Source organism: Hippoglossus hippoglossus, chromosome 20 (genome assembly GCF_009819705.1).
Source record: "Hippoglossus hippoglossus isolate fHipHip1 chromosome 20, fHipHip1.pri, whole genome shotgun sequence".
Taxonomy (NCBI): Eukaryota; Metazoa; Chordata; class Actinopteri; order Pleuronectiformes; family Pleuronectidae; genus Hippoglossus; species Hippoglossus hippoglossus.
Window position 1 is genome coordinate 13,948,757 of NC_047170.1, and position 20,397 is coordinate 13,969,153.

At 41.7% G+C, this 20,397-nt stretch overlaps 1 protein-coding gene across 3 annotated transcripts in view; it reads left to right on the forward strand.

Annotated features, from left to right (window-relative positions):
- Positions 1 to 20,397, forward strand: part of esyt2b (extended synaptotagmin-like protein 2b) — a 29,236-nt gene that overhangs the window by 7,635 nt on the left and 1,204 nt on the right. The window contains exons 6-21 of one of the 3 annotated variants that reach the window (XM_034572684.1): positions 1,977 to 2,066; positions 4,971 to 5,026; positions 9,753 to 9,873; positions 10,830 to 11,006; positions 11,120 to 11,202; positions 11,614 to 11,662; positions 12,385 to 12,474; positions 12,606 to 12,701; positions 13,409 to 13,510; positions 17,186 to 17,260; positions 17,570 to 17,656; positions 17,764 to 17,913; positions 18,419 to 18,786; positions 19,096 to 19,194; positions 19,460 to 19,591; positions 20,275 to 20,380. In XM_034572684.1, coding sequence (XP_034428575.1) covers positions 1,977 to 2,066; positions 4,971 to 5,026; positions 9,753 to 9,873; positions 10,830 to 11,006; positions 11,120 to 11,202; positions 11,614 to 11,662; positions 12,385 to 12,474; positions 12,606 to 12,701; positions 13,409 to 13,510; positions 17,186 to 17,260; positions 17,570 to 17,656; positions 17,764 to 17,913; positions 18,419 to 18,786; positions 19,096 to 19,194; positions 19,460 to 19,591; positions 20,275 to 20,380 — 1,881 coding nt within the window. Of the gene's footprint in view, positions 1 to 1,976; positions 2,067 to 4,970; positions 5,027 to 9,752; positions 9,874 to 10,829; positions 11,007 to 11,119; positions 11,203 to 11,613; positions 11,663 to 12,384; positions 12,475 to 12,605; positions 12,702 to 13,408; positions 13,511 to 14,205; positions 14,269 to 17,185; positions 17,261 to 17,569; positions 17,657 to 17,763; positions 17,914 to 18,418; positions 18,787 to 19,095; positions 19,195 to 19,459; positions 19,592 to 20,274; positions 20,381 to 20,397 lie in introns of all 3 variants that reach the window. The other 2 variants (XM_034572685.1, XM_034572686.1) reach the window with 2 other exon arrangements.

Genomic DNA, 20,397 nt, shown 5'->3' on the forward strand with positions numbered 1-20,397 from the left:
CAGTGGCGTCATATTCTGGATTTTCACGTATCACAAGATAAAATGATCCTTGTTATTGCAGCAGCCCAAGTAGAGAATAACTACAGGTAAAAAAAAAGAGATTGGAACTGGAGTAGCACTCATACCTCCGCAACGGCCCAACAGTCCCCTTAAATCAAATCATGCTTCACCAAGTTGCACACAGTCGTATATCAGTGCCATAAATATGCTTTCATCTAGATCCATCCATCTCAAAATGTTAAAAGTGGAAAACTAAATCCTGGGTCCAGACCCATGCATACTGCATCCTTCCACCAAGTTTTGTGGAAAGCTGTGTAATAGTAATTGTGTAATGCTGCGAACTAATAGAGAAACAAACGCTGATTAGAACATAATCCCTTGAGGGAGGTTATAAAATAGATGAAATCGAGCAATATAAGAACATTCAAACTCAGCAATTAGATGCTTAAATGTAAAGAAGTGCAATCCCGACAATCTAATGACTGAGCAGCGTCTGAGAAACACCGATTTTTATGCTTTTATCTGTGTTTTTACTGGTCTCACTCACCCGGTTCGTTTGTCATTAGGAAGAGAACTCAGCAGATAATTCAGCTCTCATTAAAAACCTGTTCTTTTGTGTGTTTCTGATGCGGTGAAACTCAGTGGTAAGGAAAAAAACCATCAGGGTGTCTCCTTCTTAGGTCTCGTCCCTGGGAGACATTTGTTGCGCACTGGCCTCCTTATGTTACTCAGGGAGACCTACATTTCTCTGCAGCTCATTATCAAACACTGATACATCGGTCTCCATCGAGCAGGTCTACGTTACACAGAGCTCACAATGCTTACATTAGAGTGGGATCAAACACTGACTGGTGTTGGATATTTAATTATTTATTTAGCCTAATGGCTCCGAAACCTGGAGAACCACCACTAACATCACAAACAAACTGCAAACCGTCATAAACCACTGCCTAAGACGCATCCTTGGAGTCTTCTGGCCAAACACAATTAGCAACATCAACCTGTGGGAATGCACAAAACAAGAAACAGTAGATATACAGCTGTTAAGGAGAAAATGGAGCTGGATTGGACACACACTACGAAGAAACACAACAGCAATAACAAAACAGGCACTGACATGGAACCCACAAGGCAAACGGGGTAGAGGACGACCCAAAAACACCTGGAGAAGGAGCACAGAGCAGGAATTCAAGAAGAAGGGGCTGACGTGGAAACAGCTGGAGAGGATGGCTCAAGACAGACGAGGGTGGAAACGATTCATCAATGGCCTATGTTCCGAAAAAAAAACATAGGCCAAAAAAATAGAAGACCCATCTGCTTCTGTGATTCCCTGCTGGTCCATCGCTTGTGTAGATAACCCTGACTTAAAGATGCCATTATTCCTTAAGACAGTTTTGTCAATACAATGATAAATAAACACTTATACCAGCGTTTCCTGAAGCTAGAAGCGAGCATAACGTCGAAGTATCACTGGGATGTAAAATGTGACATTGCTGCATAAAGAGGAAACTAAAATCTCAGATTAGTGCGTGAATTCTCACACCCAGGTGAGGTTTATGTCTCAGTTCAAGGTGAGGTCACCTTGAATTTTTGCTGATTTGGGATTTTCTTCCATTTTACAGTTGACAAATTGCCAGATGATTTATCCAGGTTTTAAACAATGATCTTTCAAATTCAGAATTCAAAGATCCTCTTGTTCCCCGCTGAGGATTAGAGCAGCTGTGCGGCGTCCACATGACACATCCAGCGCTTCCAACACTGTAATCCTTGTAATTGTCATAATATGTTATGGAGAAGGTGGAGGATGACACGGGGCAGGTGTGAAGAAAGGCTGCGATCGGGTTTCCAACCTGTCACGTGCCGCAGCTAACGGCTCCACCGCCGAGGAATGTCAAGGGGCCAGGATGGTGTCGGTCCCCTTTAAGATCTGTCGTTGTAAATATGTGTGTGCATGTGTGTTCCTCTCGTTTCCATAGATCCACGGCGTGTTGAGAGTGGTGATGGAGCCGTTGCTGGGTGACATGCCCCTCGTCGGGGGTCTGTCTCTGTTCTTCCTCAAGAAGCCAGTAAGTACAGACGTCCATGGTTGGGAAACTGCAGTTCACAGTGAGAGTGACACCTGAAGAAATGCAGTATGATTAGAATAAATGGATTTATGTAGCGCTTTCCTGGTCTTAGCAGCCGTTCAAAGCACTTTGCACTCGACACACACTCACCAGCCATTCACACACACTGACTATATCCTGTGTTTTTCTTTCACACATTCACACTCGGACAGAAAAGCTGCAAACATATGGTTCAGCTTCTTGCCTAAGGACTCTTCAGTGCGCAGTGGAGGAGCCGGGGATCAAATCAACAACCTGCTGCACACTAGAGGATAATCGGGCAGATTATGAATCTGATCCAGTTCTCACGACGGTCAGACATAGGGAGGCTAGTTTAATATGAAAAGACCAGTGTATGGGGGGAATGAGTAGAAACCCACAACAGCCAATGAGAGCGAGCTTGAACGGCAAACGTCACCAACCAGATGCTGCGTACTTGTGTTTAGAACAATTGAAAATCCTGTGGTGTGCAGCAGGCATTAGTGGATGACCCTCTCTACCTCCTGAGTGAAATCTATTAAACTGAGATTTGAATATTATTTGGATATTAAAATACAAACCCAGGTATTTGAATATTTTCCAGCAGATGAAATGGTGCAGCAGTGTAACACCCATTCTTTGTTATCTTATCTTATCTTATCTTATTATCTTATCTGACATGTTTGCAAAGAAGAGCTTACTCAACATTTTCCTGTGAATATCCCAAAATGTCCTGGATGTCTTTTATCCCATTAGTGTTTTATTGCACCTCATAAAACTAATTGCTGGCTGGTTTCCTACTATGCTTCTCTGAATAATGAACATACACTGGACCCAGAATGATCATTTCATTATTCAAATCACAGCTGAATCACAGTAGGATGTACTTTTTAACATTTCACAGTCCCGACTGCCAGTTGGTTTTTACCATTACCAGCTGCTTGCATATCCACTATTTGTCAGTGTGAATGCCATCAATATTCCTGTGGAAACCCCTGTGCAGAGCCACTGCTGCACAGCTACAAAATGTTTGACCAGGATAATCCAAATGGGAGGACCCAGTGGAACTATGGCAGAGCTTTAAATAGCTGCAGATGAACACAGCCCTACTTTGGCAGATTTCTCTGCACACTGCTCACGCTCGCGGTGAAGATGTAACTGTAGGAAGCTGCAGGGTGAAAACAGCAGTTAATAAATGCCAGTGCAGTCCCACATGTATACTGTACACACGCACACACTAATGCATCTAAATCTTCCTCCCGCTTCCAGTTGAGGAATATTAAACTGAATGAAAAAATAGCAACACTGTTCTGAGGAACCCCAATAACTCAGCGTCCTTTCCTCAGGGGGCCTTAAAAGGTCGGATCCTGAGTGCCAAGGGAAACATTTCCAGACCATGAGAGGTCTCAGCCTCGTCTGCCTGAGGGGTTGCACTAATGCGACTCAGTGCAGTGTAAATAAAAAGACGTAACACACACGGCTAAAGAGATTGTATCGCTCCAGCACAGTTGAACAAACACTTTATGTGATGACTCATGAAGCAGAGTGGAGAGTGGAATTCTGTTGTGACAAAACATTTTGTGGAGAAATCATTTAGAAAATTAAAAAAATAAAAACCCAAATTTGCAATATTTGTTTCTCAAAGTTCAGGATTTCCTGCTTTTCTCTGTTGGATATCACATCAAATTTGGGTTTTAAATGAACTGTTCTACATTGTTTATTCACTCTCTTGACGGGAAATGAGAAGTTTGATACCAATCATATCAACGTACACCCAAAGGTTTTACATTTATAATAATATCAACCAGAAAAAAACAGGAAGTCCTCAAAATTGAGAAGCTGTTACATTGAGTCACTTTTGAGGATCTAAATTAAAAAATTGTTCCGGTCAACTATTTGGTTCCCTGACTCATTTACCACTAGGTCTATATTTGGGAGTTACTAGTAACCACAATAACCCAAACACAACAAGGCAAATCAAGGGTGTGTCATTCTACAGCATTCCCCCACACACAGCCGCCCCTCCTCCGACATCACTCACAGCGCTGCAGTGCTGCCCTCTTCCCTGCAGCGCTCGGTGCATCTGCTGCAGTGGAAGCAACGTGGGCAGAAAAGTAGGATGGGAGAGGCTCATTAAGAAAATACTGCTCCTACAGCTCGGAGCATGCAGGAGCACATCAAAGGTTTACTGAGAGAGAGAGGCAGGATCTGTGTGTGTATTCCAGCGTCTCACACACCTCTTCTCTTCACCAGATTCGACAAGTGAATCAAACTTCAATTTCTTCAATTTGTCACCCCTGAATAAAAAAGACGAAAATAAATCAGCACTGATATTATAGAAAAGTCCGAGACTCCACCAGGCTGCACCTGCTTTTATAAATATTTTAGTAAGCAGGTGCTTCTGTGTTCATTTCCCTTCGAGGATCTTGTGCTTTCTCTCCTGTTAAATATGTGAAGTCAGAAAACTGTTGTTTTTCTGCCAAACCAGCCAGAATAAGTTGCACCTTTTCCCTTTTAAATTATTAACACGGCAACAATACATTTAAGTAGAGTTTAAGTTTCCCACAAAGTTTGTGTTGATTTGTATTGTTTTGCTGCAACTTGTGTAGAACTCTGCTGGTAATCAGTGGAGTTTGTTGGCCAGATAACAAATAGCCAAGTGATAAACGTAGCACAGGAAACAATAAGAGTAAGTGCTGGGATATATTTTTGTCATTCACATCATTCACACCTTCGAACGGTGTGTTCTCATCTCGTTGTATTGAAACTGTGGCGTCTTTGCTTAGTTTTATGGTTGTTTCTTGTTCTTGTTCTCAGGTCTCAGGTTGGAAAAGAGATCTTAATATCAATGATTAAAAAAACAAAAAAACTCTTGTTCTCTTTTAGCTTCTGGACATAAACTGGACCGGCCTCAGTAATCTACTGGATATTCCAGGGCTCAAGTAAGTAAATTAAAACTGGCTTTTCCTGCTATCTAACAAAGTGCCTTTGTGTCTGTTAAAGGGGAAAAGATTTGTGTTGGTATGAGGTTTTTCGCGTTTGGTTTCAGGAACCTGGACTCATGCCTACTTCTCTTTCAAGCCATTAATCACTTTTGCATTGTTGTGTAATCATGATCATGTACTGTGGATTTTTAAGTCATTCAGAACACATTGTACCTTTCAAAGAATTATACCTTAAGCCTATTTTGGTTTAGGTATAGGGTGTAGGATAGATGGAATCACTTATTCTAACCTCTTTTAAAAAAGTGAAGTGTGTGTTTTCCCTTGAGACTGGCTGGCCCGTTACCAGAGAAGATAAATTCCACCAATTGCTAAATAGTTTTTTGGGGTGTGGGGTTTCCTGATGTGATGGATGCCTCAGTTCCTGGTCTCAGAGCTTGACCAGACTGCTGATTTAGGTAAACCTGTTTTTTCTGTCAAGCTCTTTGCAAAAACACGATCTATTTTATACATGTGTGACTTATATATTTATTTTACTCAAAATAACCACATTAAGATTATGGCTTCACGATCTAATTGGTCTAAAAGAGGTCAGATCAAGAAATGTGTTGTTGTTATAACCGGTTTACTTTGTCTTGCTTGTGTTCAGTGTCCTCCCCCAGCGGGTTGTTGTATTGTGCGAGCGGCGATTAAATGAGAGTTGATTAAGAGATGCCAACAGCACAACACAATTACTCGCTGCTATCTCAAGTGGTTCATACATCATTCACGGCCCCGAATAATGTGACTCATGCGCCAGTGCTGCTTTTCTGAGACTACGGCTGTGTGTCTTATACCCTGCTGGTGAGGACAGACACGTTGACACAGGCACGGCTCAGTGACCGGCCTCCCCTCAGCCCTTCTGTTTCAGGGCTCCGTGGGGGTGTAATGGATCCACGGCACTGGTGCAATCCAGCATGTGACTGTTTGTGTGTACACATGTGCTTGTCTGCGTGGCCGTGTTGGTTGTGGAGGTTTTCCGGCTGCTGACAGACAACATCAGCTGCTGTCTGGCCCCCCTGTATCTTTCTTAAACCCTGTTTTCATTACGCAACATGTCTCACTTGTTTATTTGCATGTTAGAGTCTGTTTACATTGCTGCTGAGTTGGGTTTAGAATGAAAAATCAAAACAAGATTAAGAGTCTGCAACCATGCTAGCAGCTCTGTGACACTGAGTGTTTTAGCACGTATATTGCTCACCATCTTAGGTAAGCATGTTAGCTTGCTCACTGTGATGTCACTCACTGGTTTGTGAGCTGCAGTTTTTGAAGCCTTGTGTTTGGCATTTTCTCAAGAGCCATCTTGGTTTTTTGAAACCAGATGTAACCATATTTGGAAGAGCTTAATGCTGTATTGAAGAAGACTCGCCACTAGCGATTGAGACGATAAACTCCTTCGGAAAATGTTTCCTGTATTTATAAACCAAGTGAGAAGTAGTAAAGTCATTTTCTCATCGACTTATATAGAAACTGACTTCTTTTAAAACCAGTGGAGGGCGCTCTGCTGGTCATTTGAGAGAATACAAGTTTCAGGCACTTCCACATTGGCTTCACTTTCTGGACCCGGAGTCTGCACCTATTTTTATGTACAATCTACACACTACAAATCTGTACGGCTGAATCTGGAGCTGATGATAATGTCATTAATTGTTCAGTTTATTAGTCATGGAACAAAATATTGGCCATAATTAAAAATTTGATCCGATGACAGCACTAGAGGAAAACTCTGGGGATTGCCAAAGTGATCACAATTTATCCTCAGGGGGAGATGGACGTTTATACTAAGTGTCACAGCAGTTTATCCAATATTTGCCTTGACATTTCATTTAAAAAAAAATTTCGGTGATGGATGGTGGCGCTAGAGGAAAAGTTAGCAGACCACAAAAGTAATCTAAAATGAACCCTCGCTATCCGGTCCTCCACCTCAGAGTTGTGGAGATATTCAAGTCAGGTGGACCAGCACACAGACATCGCCATCCACAGGGCTGTGCCGCCAGGATAGCTAAAATGTTATTGCCTGTCAAAAGATGATAGACATTTGTCTTTTGTTATTGCAATGTTTACACCGGGGGTGCAGCCAGAGCTGATGCAGCAGGTTTACACCTTTCGGCTCTCGACAGGAGAAAATCCTTGGCTCTGATTAGTCATAGTGTCTCTAATCGGCTCACAGACAGGAGCCATAGCCCGGCGTTTCATCGGAGGATAAGCTGATGATTGATCAAATGAATGTTTCTCCTGACTCCAGACAAACACTGGCAGCTAAATTGAGTTTGTTTCATTGGAGTGTTTGTGAGGGAAGATGTTATCTGTGCTGCTTAAGTGTCGCGTCGTAGAGAGGCTGAAGGAAGCTTCGGTTTTTAGAGGAATGCTTGTTTGGTTTTGTCCTGAAGGAGCCACAGAAACTTCTCAGTATTCTCACCAATTTATGATAAAAACAATCCCCTTACCTTTATTACAGTAATCAATTCCAGGATTGAAATTGACTGCTGGAACTTCTATTAAATACATAAATAAATCATAAATCCTGGAACTCGTTCACAATCTTGACTGTGGCCCGGCTGCTGTCAAATTATCCCCCCGCTGGCGATCCGGGTGGTTTGACATTTAAATCTCATCAATCTCATTTTAGCGTTTCTAGTGTTACTTGTGTAAGCAGAATGTTTTACATAATGAAACCCTGTGTTTGCTGGTGGACTTTGGATTTTCAGTCTGACTGGTCAGTTTTGCCCTTTAGCCTGTGTTTGCTGCTGTGTGTGATGAATTGACTGACAGCGAAGAGGAAATGAATGGGAGTTGGGGAGTGGTTGTGATCCTTGTAATCACAGGGATATTTATGCACTGCTGCAGAGCTGAGGGCAATAAATACAAAATCAAACCCCACAATATCCATCTTCTTCAACTTCCTTTTTAATCACGTTAATAAATGAGTTTAGAATCAAGTAATTGATGTGTGTGGTTCAAAGGTAGTTTAACCACATGAAGTTGTTTGAATTCCACTGGAGGTTGAGGCAGCAGAGCGGCTTCTACAACTATACTCTGCTAAACTACGCCAGGTAGCCTTTAGCCTTATCTCCCATTTGAGGCAGCACATTGTTTACACCTGGTAAATCAGATCATGGTTTCAGGCTCTGGGCTCAGATGGGATTAGAGAAGACTTTGAAAAAACGTAGGATCCTTCAAGTCCATTTTTAAGTAAGGGCTTTCATTCGCTGGAGGATTAAGTCGTATCAGTTCCCTGCTTTAATCACCATCGGCAAACTAGAAACATAAGTCCCTTTTGTTAAAGGAAACCTCTCAAGGAAAATGATGTGTCTAGAAACCTCATACTAGATGGTACAGAGGAGAATCAGGAAAAGGTCTGTTATCAAGTATAAACATGCATGTAAGTTCTAATATGTAGGTCAGAGATACACTGTGTCATTACATTTGGACTGTTGGAAACAAATAATTGACATTTCTAACATCAACCGATGAATTGATGATGGATTTGTGAATGCAGGAATATGTGTAACTTATTTATTCTCTTCACTTTTTCCATGATCATTATTTTTTTGATTGATTGATCTATTGGAAAGATGCAAACAATCCATTCTTAAAGTTTTAAAAAGATATATGATGTAACAAAAGATCTGAACATCAAAAATATGTTTCTGTTGCAAGAAAAGTAGTATTAGTTAATATTCCATATGCTAGATTTAAGTAGCCAGAAATCTGTTTCAGCATTATGTTTATTTTTACTTCTATTTTCCAGTTCTGGTTGTTTTTTTTCCACCCATTTCTATAGCATAATCATTTTATTTTAAGTTAAATATTTAAGATGGGTTTAACTCAGCTTTGGCCAAATACATATTTAACTGTGTTTTGATTTTCTACAACTGCGCTGCCAGTTGAACCTCTGTAGGTGGATGTTCTTGGCTTGGAGAGCCTCACTGGAACACATGAGCTCTGTCTGAAAGAATCCTTAATCCTAATTCAATAAGAAACCTCAGACAGGAGTTGAATTATTAACACCGATTACACACAGGCCGTCACGTAGCTACTCTACGTTTCTGCGCAGGTGTAAAGCTGGAAAGCAAAGGGGATTGGTACATCAGGTGCTCTGTGTACGTAAACGTCTGATTTATTAGGCCACTTGTCAACTGAGCATGTTGTTGTACTTCATGTGTCAGCACTGATGTGTTTCCTGCAGCTCCTTGTGTTTATTTAGCCTGTGTGAGGTGGAGTAGCTGTGATCACTCTAAAGACAATCTCAATCTTCCAGTCGGTGTCCCGGGCAGTTTGTGAACTCTTTAGATCAGGATATCCAGATACAGATAAATGAAGGAGTTGTTCTGTAAACACAACATCCAGTTTATTCTACTTCTCCAGCGGTGCCGTGGCAGCCCGGTGAATAAATGGACACCCTGCTCTGACCTCACTGTCATTGTTGTCGCTCAGTGTTGAATCATTAGAGGATCACTTAGACTTTCAGGGGTTTCTTGGTGAGCAGCAGCAACATGCTTGAACCGCCTCCAGTTTTCCGACTATCTTCTCACATGCAAAGCAGAAATGTACTGCACTAAACTGAGATTAAAGGAGAATATTTATAACCCAAGGGCACCCTTACCGTCTTTTAAATAATTAATTGCTTTATTCTGTTTATCTCTCTTTCCCAACTTCTCTCCACCCTCCACCTCTTTCTTCACAGTGGCCTCTCTGACAGTCTCATTCAAGATATAATCTACAGTTATTTAGTTTTACCCAACCGTGTCACCATCCCTCTGGTCGGGGATGTGGAACTGGCCAAGCTGCGCTTCCCTATGCCAAAGGTACTAATGCAGTTTTGAAATCCCTCCAATTAATTCCAGTATGTTTATAATGGCTCTTCTAACGGTCCACGTTCATACACTCAGCTGTAAAAACGTCCAGGGAATTCATGGTTAGTGGCTCAAAGCCTTGATTGGTTCTGTCTGTCTTTCCTTTTTAATCATAAAGTTGTTTTCAGAGATTTGAAGTACCTCTGAGCCTTAAAACAGAACGAAACCCAAACAACAAAAAGCATGTCAAGGCTTTAGTGCTGCTGTCTGTATCCATGGCAACAGGATACAGACATTAGCATGTGTCCTCATTTGGGTTAAACTATTTCTACTCAAGATATCTGCTGCTTTGACCGCCACCAAGAGGAATAATTGTAAACATAAATTTTTTCTGAAGCAACAATAGAAAAATGTCTAAATAAATAGGTAAATGTACAGTATGAATGCAAGGAAATAATATACAGTGTTCAATATAAACCGAAAATATGAGCATTTGCTTTTCTTCTCTATTATATATCATGTTTTCATATAGAAGTTTATTGAATTTGAATGTAATGTTTCTGTGAGTTTCAGACTGTTCATAAAACGAAACAAACCGTGTTCTGTGATTTTATAGACTAAACATTTAATTGTTTAATGAAGTAAATGGTTTAACAGATCTATTAACAATTGAAATGATTTATTATAACAGCCCTAGTCCGATGTTTGTACATGTACACACACAGTCTAGCTTTTCGTGAAAGTTACAGTGTAATGTAATTAGATGCTGATCTAACTTTAATCACAAACATCTCACTCTGGAAACAAGCCACAGTTTTTCCTCCCACTCTGCCTCACACAGTCATTCCGAGCACTGTCGGTAATGTCACATATTATCGACTCTGACTCCACTGTGGCCTCCAAGTGTCACATGCTGCTATTTCAGAGTCGCTCCCTGTTAACGCTGTGCTCTCGGCACGTGTCCGCAGGGAGTCCTGAGGATCCACTTCTTGGAGGCCCAGGATCTGGAAGGGAAGGATAAATTTCTGGGAGGGCTGATCAAGGGCAAGTCGGACCCGTACGGCGTCGTGCAGATTGGCAACCAGCTGTTCCAGAGCAAAACAGTCAAGGAGTGCCTCCATCCCAAGTGGAATGAAGTTTACGAGGTGACGAGTATGAGACATTAACAACGTTGTAGTTCTAATAAAAGTTCTTTCAATTCGTTATTTAACATATACAATCCGTCTATTGGTTGATTATTTAACGTTGTGTTCATCAGGCACTGGTGTACGAGCACTCGGGTCAGCATCTTGAGATCGAGCTGTTTGATGAAGATCCAGACAAAGACGACTTCCTGGGAAGGTGAGTCTCTCTCATCTCACGCTCTGCTCTGATCCTGTCGCACATAAATCAGAAGAAACATGGTCTGTTGCTCCTCGGTGATTTGATGAGGACGAACAAGCTTTCTTTGTTGTCTACCAGCTAAGGCTCTGGTGTCCCGTTACCTTTAATACTAACATCAATGTTGAAACCTTGAGATGAGGTGTCCAAGGTATCTCTGCCTACATCAATTAAAATGAAGTAGTGATGTTGTTCCGCAGGCTGAAGGGCAAAACCGATTATTTTGCCCCAAGGCTGTAACACTACGCCCCGCTCCGGCCACACGAGGCAGTCGATCAATAACTGGACTCACTCTGTTTGGATTAATAGGTGTCATTTGTCTTTTGGATGTTTGCCATTCAAATTTAAGTAATAATGTGCCGTTATTCACAGCCTCATGATCGATATGACTGAGCTGCACAAAGAACAGAAGGTTGATGAGGTGAGACACTTTTTTTTATTGTCCATTTGATTAGAATTTGTTGAGAGTTCACACATTACAAAGAGTCTTTGAAATAAGTAGAAATATGCTTATTCACCTTTCTTGCCCAGAGTTGTATGAGAAGATTGATTCCCTTTTGTGCGTATGTAAATAAATCTAAAGCTACATCCAGCAGCCAGTTACCTTAGCTTAGCATAAAGACTGATAGGGTGAAACACAGCCTGGCTCTGTCCACAGGTAACAAACTCAGCCCACCAGCTGCTCTCAAGCTGCTTCCAGACATACACTGAAGTCTAGATATTTTCCTGACATTTTCCAAGGAGGCTGTATGTGAGAATGCAAATGTCCGATTCGGTTCCGGACTTTTTTAGAACTTTTTCTACCACCCCCTGGTAAATTGTCCAGACAATTCCCAACGAGTCAGTTAATCACTGATGTCTAAAACATCAGCTCAACAATCATGTTAGTTTTCTTCCACGGATGAAAGAATCAGGATATAATCATCTAGTTTCTAGTCCTGTTTCTAGAGTCTTTAGGTTTATTTAATGTCAGCGAGCGCTCAGTCTTCTCAACAAACTCAAATGAAAGCAAATGCATGAATTTCCCAAAAGGTTGAACTCTCCCTTTAAGAAAATCTCCTCCGGGTTGTTGAAACACTTTTCAAGCCACAAATGAATAGTTTGATTCCGTCAATGACTTCATGTTTTCTGACATTATTCCAGTGGTTTGACCTGGAAGAAGCTCCCACGGGGAAGCTCCACTTAAAACTAGAGTGGCTGTCTCTGCTCTCCACTACTGAGAAGCTGGACCAGGTAAAATAATAACTTTTTATGATGACTCCTGCTTTAACAGAACAGTAGAAGACATGTGTCATCGCTTATGCATTTGATACATGTCAGTCATGGTTATCTTACTGCCTGTCCTGTCCTTCTCCTCCAATCAGGTGTTGCGGAGTGTGCGGGCAGACAGAAGCCTGGCCAATGACGGGCTGTCATCAGCACTGCTGGTGGTCTATCTGGACTCAGCAAAGAACCTGCCAGTAAGAGACTGCAATCTTTATTTTTGACATTGGCAGTGCTATTGTCCCGATACTGTAGCTTCATGCACTTCTTCTAGCACTGAAATATATTTATTCTCCTCCCAAATCACACACACACACACACACACACACACACACACACACACACACACACACACACCACATTCAGCACCACCCTGAGCCATTTTAGTAAGATATTCCGTTGTAGCACTCTTGTTTAAATAAGGATTATTTGTCAATGTGCAGCAATGCCCCACTCTCCTGTCACCATACTGTTTCATGCTTTGTGACACTTCATCGCATTTGCTTTTTATGTTCTTTGATATTTGTTTTTCACAGTTAAACACACAACCAGGCTTGATTTTTTACATTGTTATCTTCACTATCCTAACTACAGCAAACCTAGTCAGAAAAGAACAAGTGCATTGTGGTTGTAGCCTGTTGTACCACATGGCTCTTTAGTTAAATGATCAAGTCATTACTTCTTAAAGATTTTGTCTCGTATAAAATAATATGAGAACCGTGAATCTTTATGACCTGAATCTTTCAGGATTATTATGTTCTTCCAATAAGGTTTAAAATGCTGTCATTGCATTGAAGGTCATAAAGTGTCTGGAGTCCTTCGGTTTAATATCTAATTTCAATATGACACTTGTTGCCAATCTCAGTCCTCATAACTCTTTATTCTCTTTGCCTCTTCACCCAAGAGTGTCTTCACAGGCAGCTTAGGCTGTGGGAACTTGAGTGAGAGGAGAGCATCTGGCCTCGTCTTTTGCGAGAGCAATACTTCGGCGTATAGAACAATATTCGTGAGTCCGCCGGAGCGTTTGCATCGTGCCGGTGTTAGCATTAGCAGTGTGAAATGATGTGGATTGAACAGTAACAGGTGTTTTTTAAAACGTGTATCTTGGAGCATGTGTTAGCTGCACGACTGTAAACGTCTAATGAAAGTTTCTCGTAGTTTCCAATAACTATTAACAAGGAGCAGAAAATAGAACTGAAGACTCAGCCAAGTGACAGAGTTCATAATGATCTCTGTCATTAAAAAAGGTTGCACAGTGGCATAGACTGTTTATCAAGATGGACGACATGCCAGCTGCCCAAAAGTGAAGCCAAATAATCTTGATCGCCCTCTGGTGGATGTTTGCAGTACATGTCATAAACTCCGCCTCCTCCATGTAAGTGGTTGGGACCAAACTAAATAGTCAAATAGATTTTTACAGAAAGCTTCTCTCTGTCATTGTATGTAGTTATTATCACACTGCTAAATTTAGTTGTTTGGACATACTCTTTTTATTCAGACCTGTGTTTTCATTGTTGGCCCCCTGCAGCAGCTACAACACCATCCCTCACTCTCCTTTTTATTTTGTACCCACATCATACATGTTTCAACTCATGTTATTACCTGGGTCTGTCTCATGCCTCTTCTCAACCATGCCAAATCAGTCCCGTCCTACTAACTGTGGGTGTGATTTTCTCCCCCAAATCTCCTTGTGGCTTAAAGAGCAACCTGTCAGATTTCACCTATGACGGGTTGAAGCAAGTGTCAGTCTTTAAGGCCCTGAAGGTAATGTGGGAAAATTGGACGGCATGTGCACATTGTACACCCGGTGTCGCTCCTGTGTTGGCCCTCAAGCACCATCTGACGTCACACAAGCAGAGCCGATTGTCTTATGTGCATGAAGGTGGATGGTTGCACCGTCGGTCGTGTGTGTCTTGTTTGTGCTGTACACCTCTTTCTTGCTTCATGTGGATGTGCATGCGAGAGTTTAATGTTGCACTCAATTATTACTGTACACAAAGGGCAGTTTTCACTCTTTATTCTTTTTATGGTTGCTTGTAACTGTCAATTCTTTAGCATTCACACATAGAGAACAACACATGCTGCGTTACCACAGTACAACATTATCACAGTTGCTTTACAGAATAAGATCGATAAAAAGAATACCGCCGAGAAAAACAATGTTAACTAGGACTGAATAAGCGCTGCTGTATATCTCATGAATTTCAAATGAGGAAACAGCAAAGAAAGATAGAGAGATAAAATATAAAAATAATAGTAGCATTATAGAAGAGTAAGCAATAGGAGGAAGTAATGTCAGAGATAAAAAGCAGGGTGAGAAAAGTAAGTAAATAATTGAATAAATAAATAAAATAGAATACAATGATACATCTGTGAAACTGTCAACACTTGACAGATAAATAAGTATAATCCAATTTAAAAACTCCATGAAAATGTAGGCTTTGAGTTTGTCCTTTTAAAAACTTCCACATTCTCTGTTGCCCTCAGGTTTCAGGGAGGCTGTGCCAGAGGCGAGAATCATAGTAATAAAAATGTGCCTCACTGTGGGTTTTTCAACCATGATTTCCTTGTTTAGTTTAGTTTAGTTTAGTGACAACATTACTGGCTAATATGCAGCTGTTCTTAACCAAGCACAGCCTCAGGTTACACAAACCATTACTCAGAAATTAACTGCTGCATTGTTCCAGGTAGCGTGAGTCGTTTCTTGCCGTTAACATTTCCAGGAAGTGTCCAGCATCCCATTGTCACACACTCGGTGACACTCCCTCTGTGCAGCAATGGGTGAAACCTGCCACGGCATCGCGTGTCAGTTTTATTTGGCGTTATAGGGCAAATGAAGTGCAAACACTTTCCTTCCCCTCAGTCTGTCTGTGCCGAGGACATGTTCGGAAATCTAAAATGCTGCATAAATGTGACAAAGTCTCCTTGCGGGCCTGACATCAGAACAGAGACCCAGAGAACATTGGCAAATATTCTGGATGAACACGTCTCTTATCATTAAGAGTGAATTCACAATGAGGTGCACACCAGGGTGAGCTTCAGTGCACAATCAAAGTCTTCACCCCAACGATGAAAAGACAAATCTTAAGGAACAATCAGTTAAAACCTTTGTACATTTGAATTGATTACATAGATACACACTTGGGATCAGGCTCCATACAAATTGATCTATGTATGTAAGAAGCTGCCGGGAAACCCATTCAAAGCTTTGAGTCTAATTAGCCTCCATGTTCATCCCTAGATTAAACATTGGCAGCATTTGACCTGTGGCCCTTCCCCTGCAGGGCTACGCAAACTGTCATGAGTCATTTTCCTCTAGAGAAAAAATGTAATTGGCTTCTCTAAAACTGAACCCGCCCCCTAACTACAAAGATCCTTTCCTATTGACGTCTCCATGTTCCGTCAGCCACAGAACGCAGTATTACTCCTGCAGGACTGTAAAATAGCAAAAAAACGAAAGAAGACTTACAATAAAACATGGTAAATGTACAGATAAATGTATTTATACAGCGGTTTCCAGTCATATCGACCGCTCGAATCCCTTCACTCATTCGCTCATACATTTCTACAGTGCATCAATGCAGCACTTCTTGTATCACTCACCGTTCACACACTGTCAGCACAGCCAGAGGCAATTTTATAGGCCAGTATCTTGCCCGAGGACACATTGGAATGCAGACTGAGATGCCAGGGATCGAACCATCGACCTTTTGAATAGTGGATGACGCTCTCTAACTGAGACACAACCGCCCCGCATAGCGCAATAATAAATAAATCTATCATTAATGGAATATAAGAACATTAAAATCATGTATAATAATACAAAATAATACATTTGATTTATGTAGCACTTTTCAAAACACAGTTAGTCCTAGTAAGGAAGACGATACATCAAATAAAAGAGCAGAAATATAAAAGCAAACAACTCAGATTAAATCAAGAGGCATTTTCCCGTACAAATATGGTCTGAGGTACCTACCAGTGTAAATATAGCAATTTATAAGAAATTTAAATTAATAAAGTGAACAAACAACTCAGATAAAAGTAGGTGAGGCTTTTTAAAAGGAAGTGTGTTTAAGGAGGGACCTAAAAAAACTTAACAGGGGGAAAAAAGGGAAAAACCCACAGACAGCAACCTGCATCAGTAGCAGAAATACAGACCTTGAAAATGAATGTGAAAATCTGTACATTTAGATTTTTTTATGCTATTCAACGTGCTGCACTTCAAGTTGCAGCAGATCAAATAGTTGGATTCTATTTAGCAGCCCACGTCTACAACGTGCAGCTTAATTCTAAGGTTGGTTGAGACATAGATGACAAATTTAAGCACCATCCACCAGTGAAAGGATGGGTTGTCGAGTAAGTAAAGACTCACAGCCCCTGGCTTGTAGATATGTAGGGTATTATTATTCTGCAAGGAATACTGAATAATACTTAGCTGTCAGAGCTCGGCACACTAAAATTAGACTGCAGAGGAGACACAACTTGGCATGTTAGCCTCTCCGCCTGCAGCCCTGCCTGTCATGAGGGTAGTCGAGTGTTCACCACTGAGTGCTTGATAAAGACTCACAGCAAGCTCATGTTTGAGGTTGGGTGTAATTATGTTGCGTGTCGCTGATGGCTTCTACATCGTGTGTCACACTGAGGGGAGTCAGCTCCATGTCTCTGTTTTCTCCAGCAGTCTGGGAAGAAGAGCAGCGCCGAGCCCAGCCCGTACGTCCAGTTCACCGTCGGACACAAGTCTCTGGAGAGTAAGGTGAGTCACAGAGTCCATTAGTGTTATTACATTGGGCAATTTCGTCCTGGCTTTGTGCTCCAGAAATGATTTATCAGTCTGTGATTTGAGGTTATGAGAGAAGGAGAAAAAGTGAACTTGTCTTGGGGATGCTTTTAAGTTGTAGAAAGTACTTGGACGACCAAACCATGAACATGAACGCAGCCGGACAATACAGCTCTTTCTAATGACCGACAGCTCCATTGATCAATTTCTCCAGAATAGTGTTTTTTAATGAGTTGCTCCAAGTGTCTTTTAATTAACCGCTAACAAACCTCTCTGTCCATAAAGATCCGCTACAAGACCAAGGAGCCTCTTTGGGAAGATTGTTTCTCATTCCTCGTCCACAATCCCAGGAGGCAGGAGCTGGAGGTGGAGGTAATCCTGCAGAACCACTCATGACAACGTGTATTTTTCATAAGCACAAGCTTCCGAAAGGGTGGGAAGAGCTGACGGGCTGATCTTTCTTCTTCCTCAACTCACAGGTTAAGGATGACAAGCACAAATGCACGCTGGGTAACTTGACGGTGCCTTTGAGCAGCCTCTTGCTGGAGGAGGACATGACGCTGACTCAGTGCTTTTCTCTCAAGAACTCGGGGCCCAGCTCCACCATCAAACTGAAAATGGCTCTGAGGGTAAAAAGGCTCTGTCTCCCTTCTGCCTGGTTCTGTGTGTGTTAGTGATGAGAAGTGTTATTTCAGACGGACGACGCCAGGACACAAGTTCTGTTGATTCAAGTTATGCAGTACGTGGGGAATAATTTTATGTTCATCAAGAAAATAATAATTAATCAATTATTCAAATATCTCAGATCAGATCATTAATTCTAAAAGAACCCTGACTTTAACATTACTTTCTTGTTCATAGTTTCTCTCAGTACATCTTCACTTTGGATGTTAGAAGAGAAAAACATTTATACTCACTTTTACAACATCGTATTGAATGAGGTGGTTGGATTGTCGACTCAGCAGATCAAGACCTATAGATAATTATCTGAATAATCGGTGATAACTTCAGCATTTGACAGGAAATTAAATGACTATTATAAATGATCACATTATTACAAAACTTACGCAGCATGTTATTCCAATACTCAGCTTTAGTTCTCATTGAACATTTTCCCGTCTCGTCATCCTTTAGATCTTGTCCCTTGAGAAACAGGTTTCCTCCGACCAGCCTTCCTTCGTCCAGGTGAGGAAATCCAGCGCGCCACAGCCACAGCCCCAGCCGACCACAGCCCCCATCAAAAGACGCTCGGCCTCAGACTCCCCGCTGCCTCCGCCCACCCCTCCCCCACCCCCTATCAACGCCTCCACCCTCACCCTGCAGCACAGGGACGGCGAGCCGTACGCCGCCAGCCCTCGTCGCAGCGTCTCCAACCTGAGCACCTGCATGTCCAGTTCCCAGAAACACCTGCCTCACAAGGAGTCCACGCCGAGCCTGGCCTCGGATATCTCTCTGCCCTTCGCCACGTTGGAGCTGCAGCAACGGCTTCGTCAGCTGCAGAAGTAAATGGCAAAAAATATTTTTATATCGGTTTCCCACGTGTTCTCCAACTTTCTTCTTTTATTTCTCTGGTATTTTACTGACCACATTTCAGAGAACTTTATTATTACTTATATTTATTATTTATTTAAATCTTGCAGTTTCCTTTCAGAGAATTTCACCTTGATTCGTTTAAATATGTGTCTGTATTCATCCTTTTTCTACCTTTCAAGCAATCTGTCTATCTCTGCATCCAATGACGTGCACGTGTGCTGTATAAATTCAGTTGCAGTGTCTTGACTTGATCCTGACTGTCTCTGATGTGGTTGCAGCGGCTCGGCCGTTGGCCAGCACCCGCTGGGTGAGGTCCAGCTGACCGTTCGACACAGCTCCCAGAGGAACAAGCTGATTGTGGTGGTGCACGCCTGCCGGTGAGGTCCACAGCTGCCATCGTCCACTGAATGTAAAATTGTGTTTTGCTGTGAAGTCGCCAGAGGACTCTTTCATTTTTGTCCTTGGTTTTTGGCCCAAGTCTCAAGTCATTTTGATTTGTGGGTACAGATTCTTCAATATGCCGACCATCTTGCTTCAGTGTGGAAATATGCAGCACAGTTAAGAACAAGTACACAACATTAACCTGAGCAACAAGTGCCTGGCAACATGTGAGTGAAACATTTTTGTCCTGTGTGTCCTCAGTAACTTGATAGCCTTCACCAAAGACGGCTCCGATCCCTTCATCCGGCTCTATCTGCTGCCTGACAAGAGCCGGACGGGGAGGAGGAAGACCAGCACGATGAAGAGGACCCTTAACCCTGTTTACGATCAAACGTGGGTTTAGAGACTAACACTACCTTAATAATCCTGTCAGTTGCATATTTGTAATTTAAGAATTAGTGGTTTGATGAGTGTGGTTGTTGGGTTTCTCTACTTTGGATGTTCTCTAATCTTTATATTGTATTTTTATAAATTTTTAGTTTTAGTAGTAAATTCGACAGCTAACTCTGTTTTAATAAACCTTTGGAGCTAATTTGGTATCTTAAGGATGTAAGACCTAAGTCATCACCACCACAAGCTAAACTAACACTACAAGCACTTAGAAGTTGCAGTCATGGGATATTTTCTAGTATGACAACTGTTTTCTCAGTAATAAATATTTGATCACAGCGTTAAATGTTTGCAGCAAAGCTTCGGCCCCTTTGAGCAAAGATAATTCAGATCAGAAGCAGGCAGATTGGATTCCAGCTCCTATTTCCGAAACACTTGAAAGGATATTCTGCAGATTTGGTCACGGTGACCTCAATTTAAAACCTGAACGCGTTCTATCCGGGACACTCATCGGAGATTTCATTGCATCTGGCACAAACATTCACTCTGACTCAGGGGTGATTAGAATTTGTTTTGTTATGGGTTTGCAGATGAGTAATAAAGCTCCTACAATTTATGTTTGATGTTTATCAACTATTTTAATTTGAGTAAGTATGGTGTCATATAAAATGTTTGTGTTGTTACAGGTTTGAGTTTAGTGTATCTATGGTGGAGCTGCACAGGAGAACTCTGGATGTCGCGGTGAAGAACGGAGGAAGCATCCTGTCCAAACACAAAGGGCTCTTAGGAAAGGTAACTTCTTCTTCTGT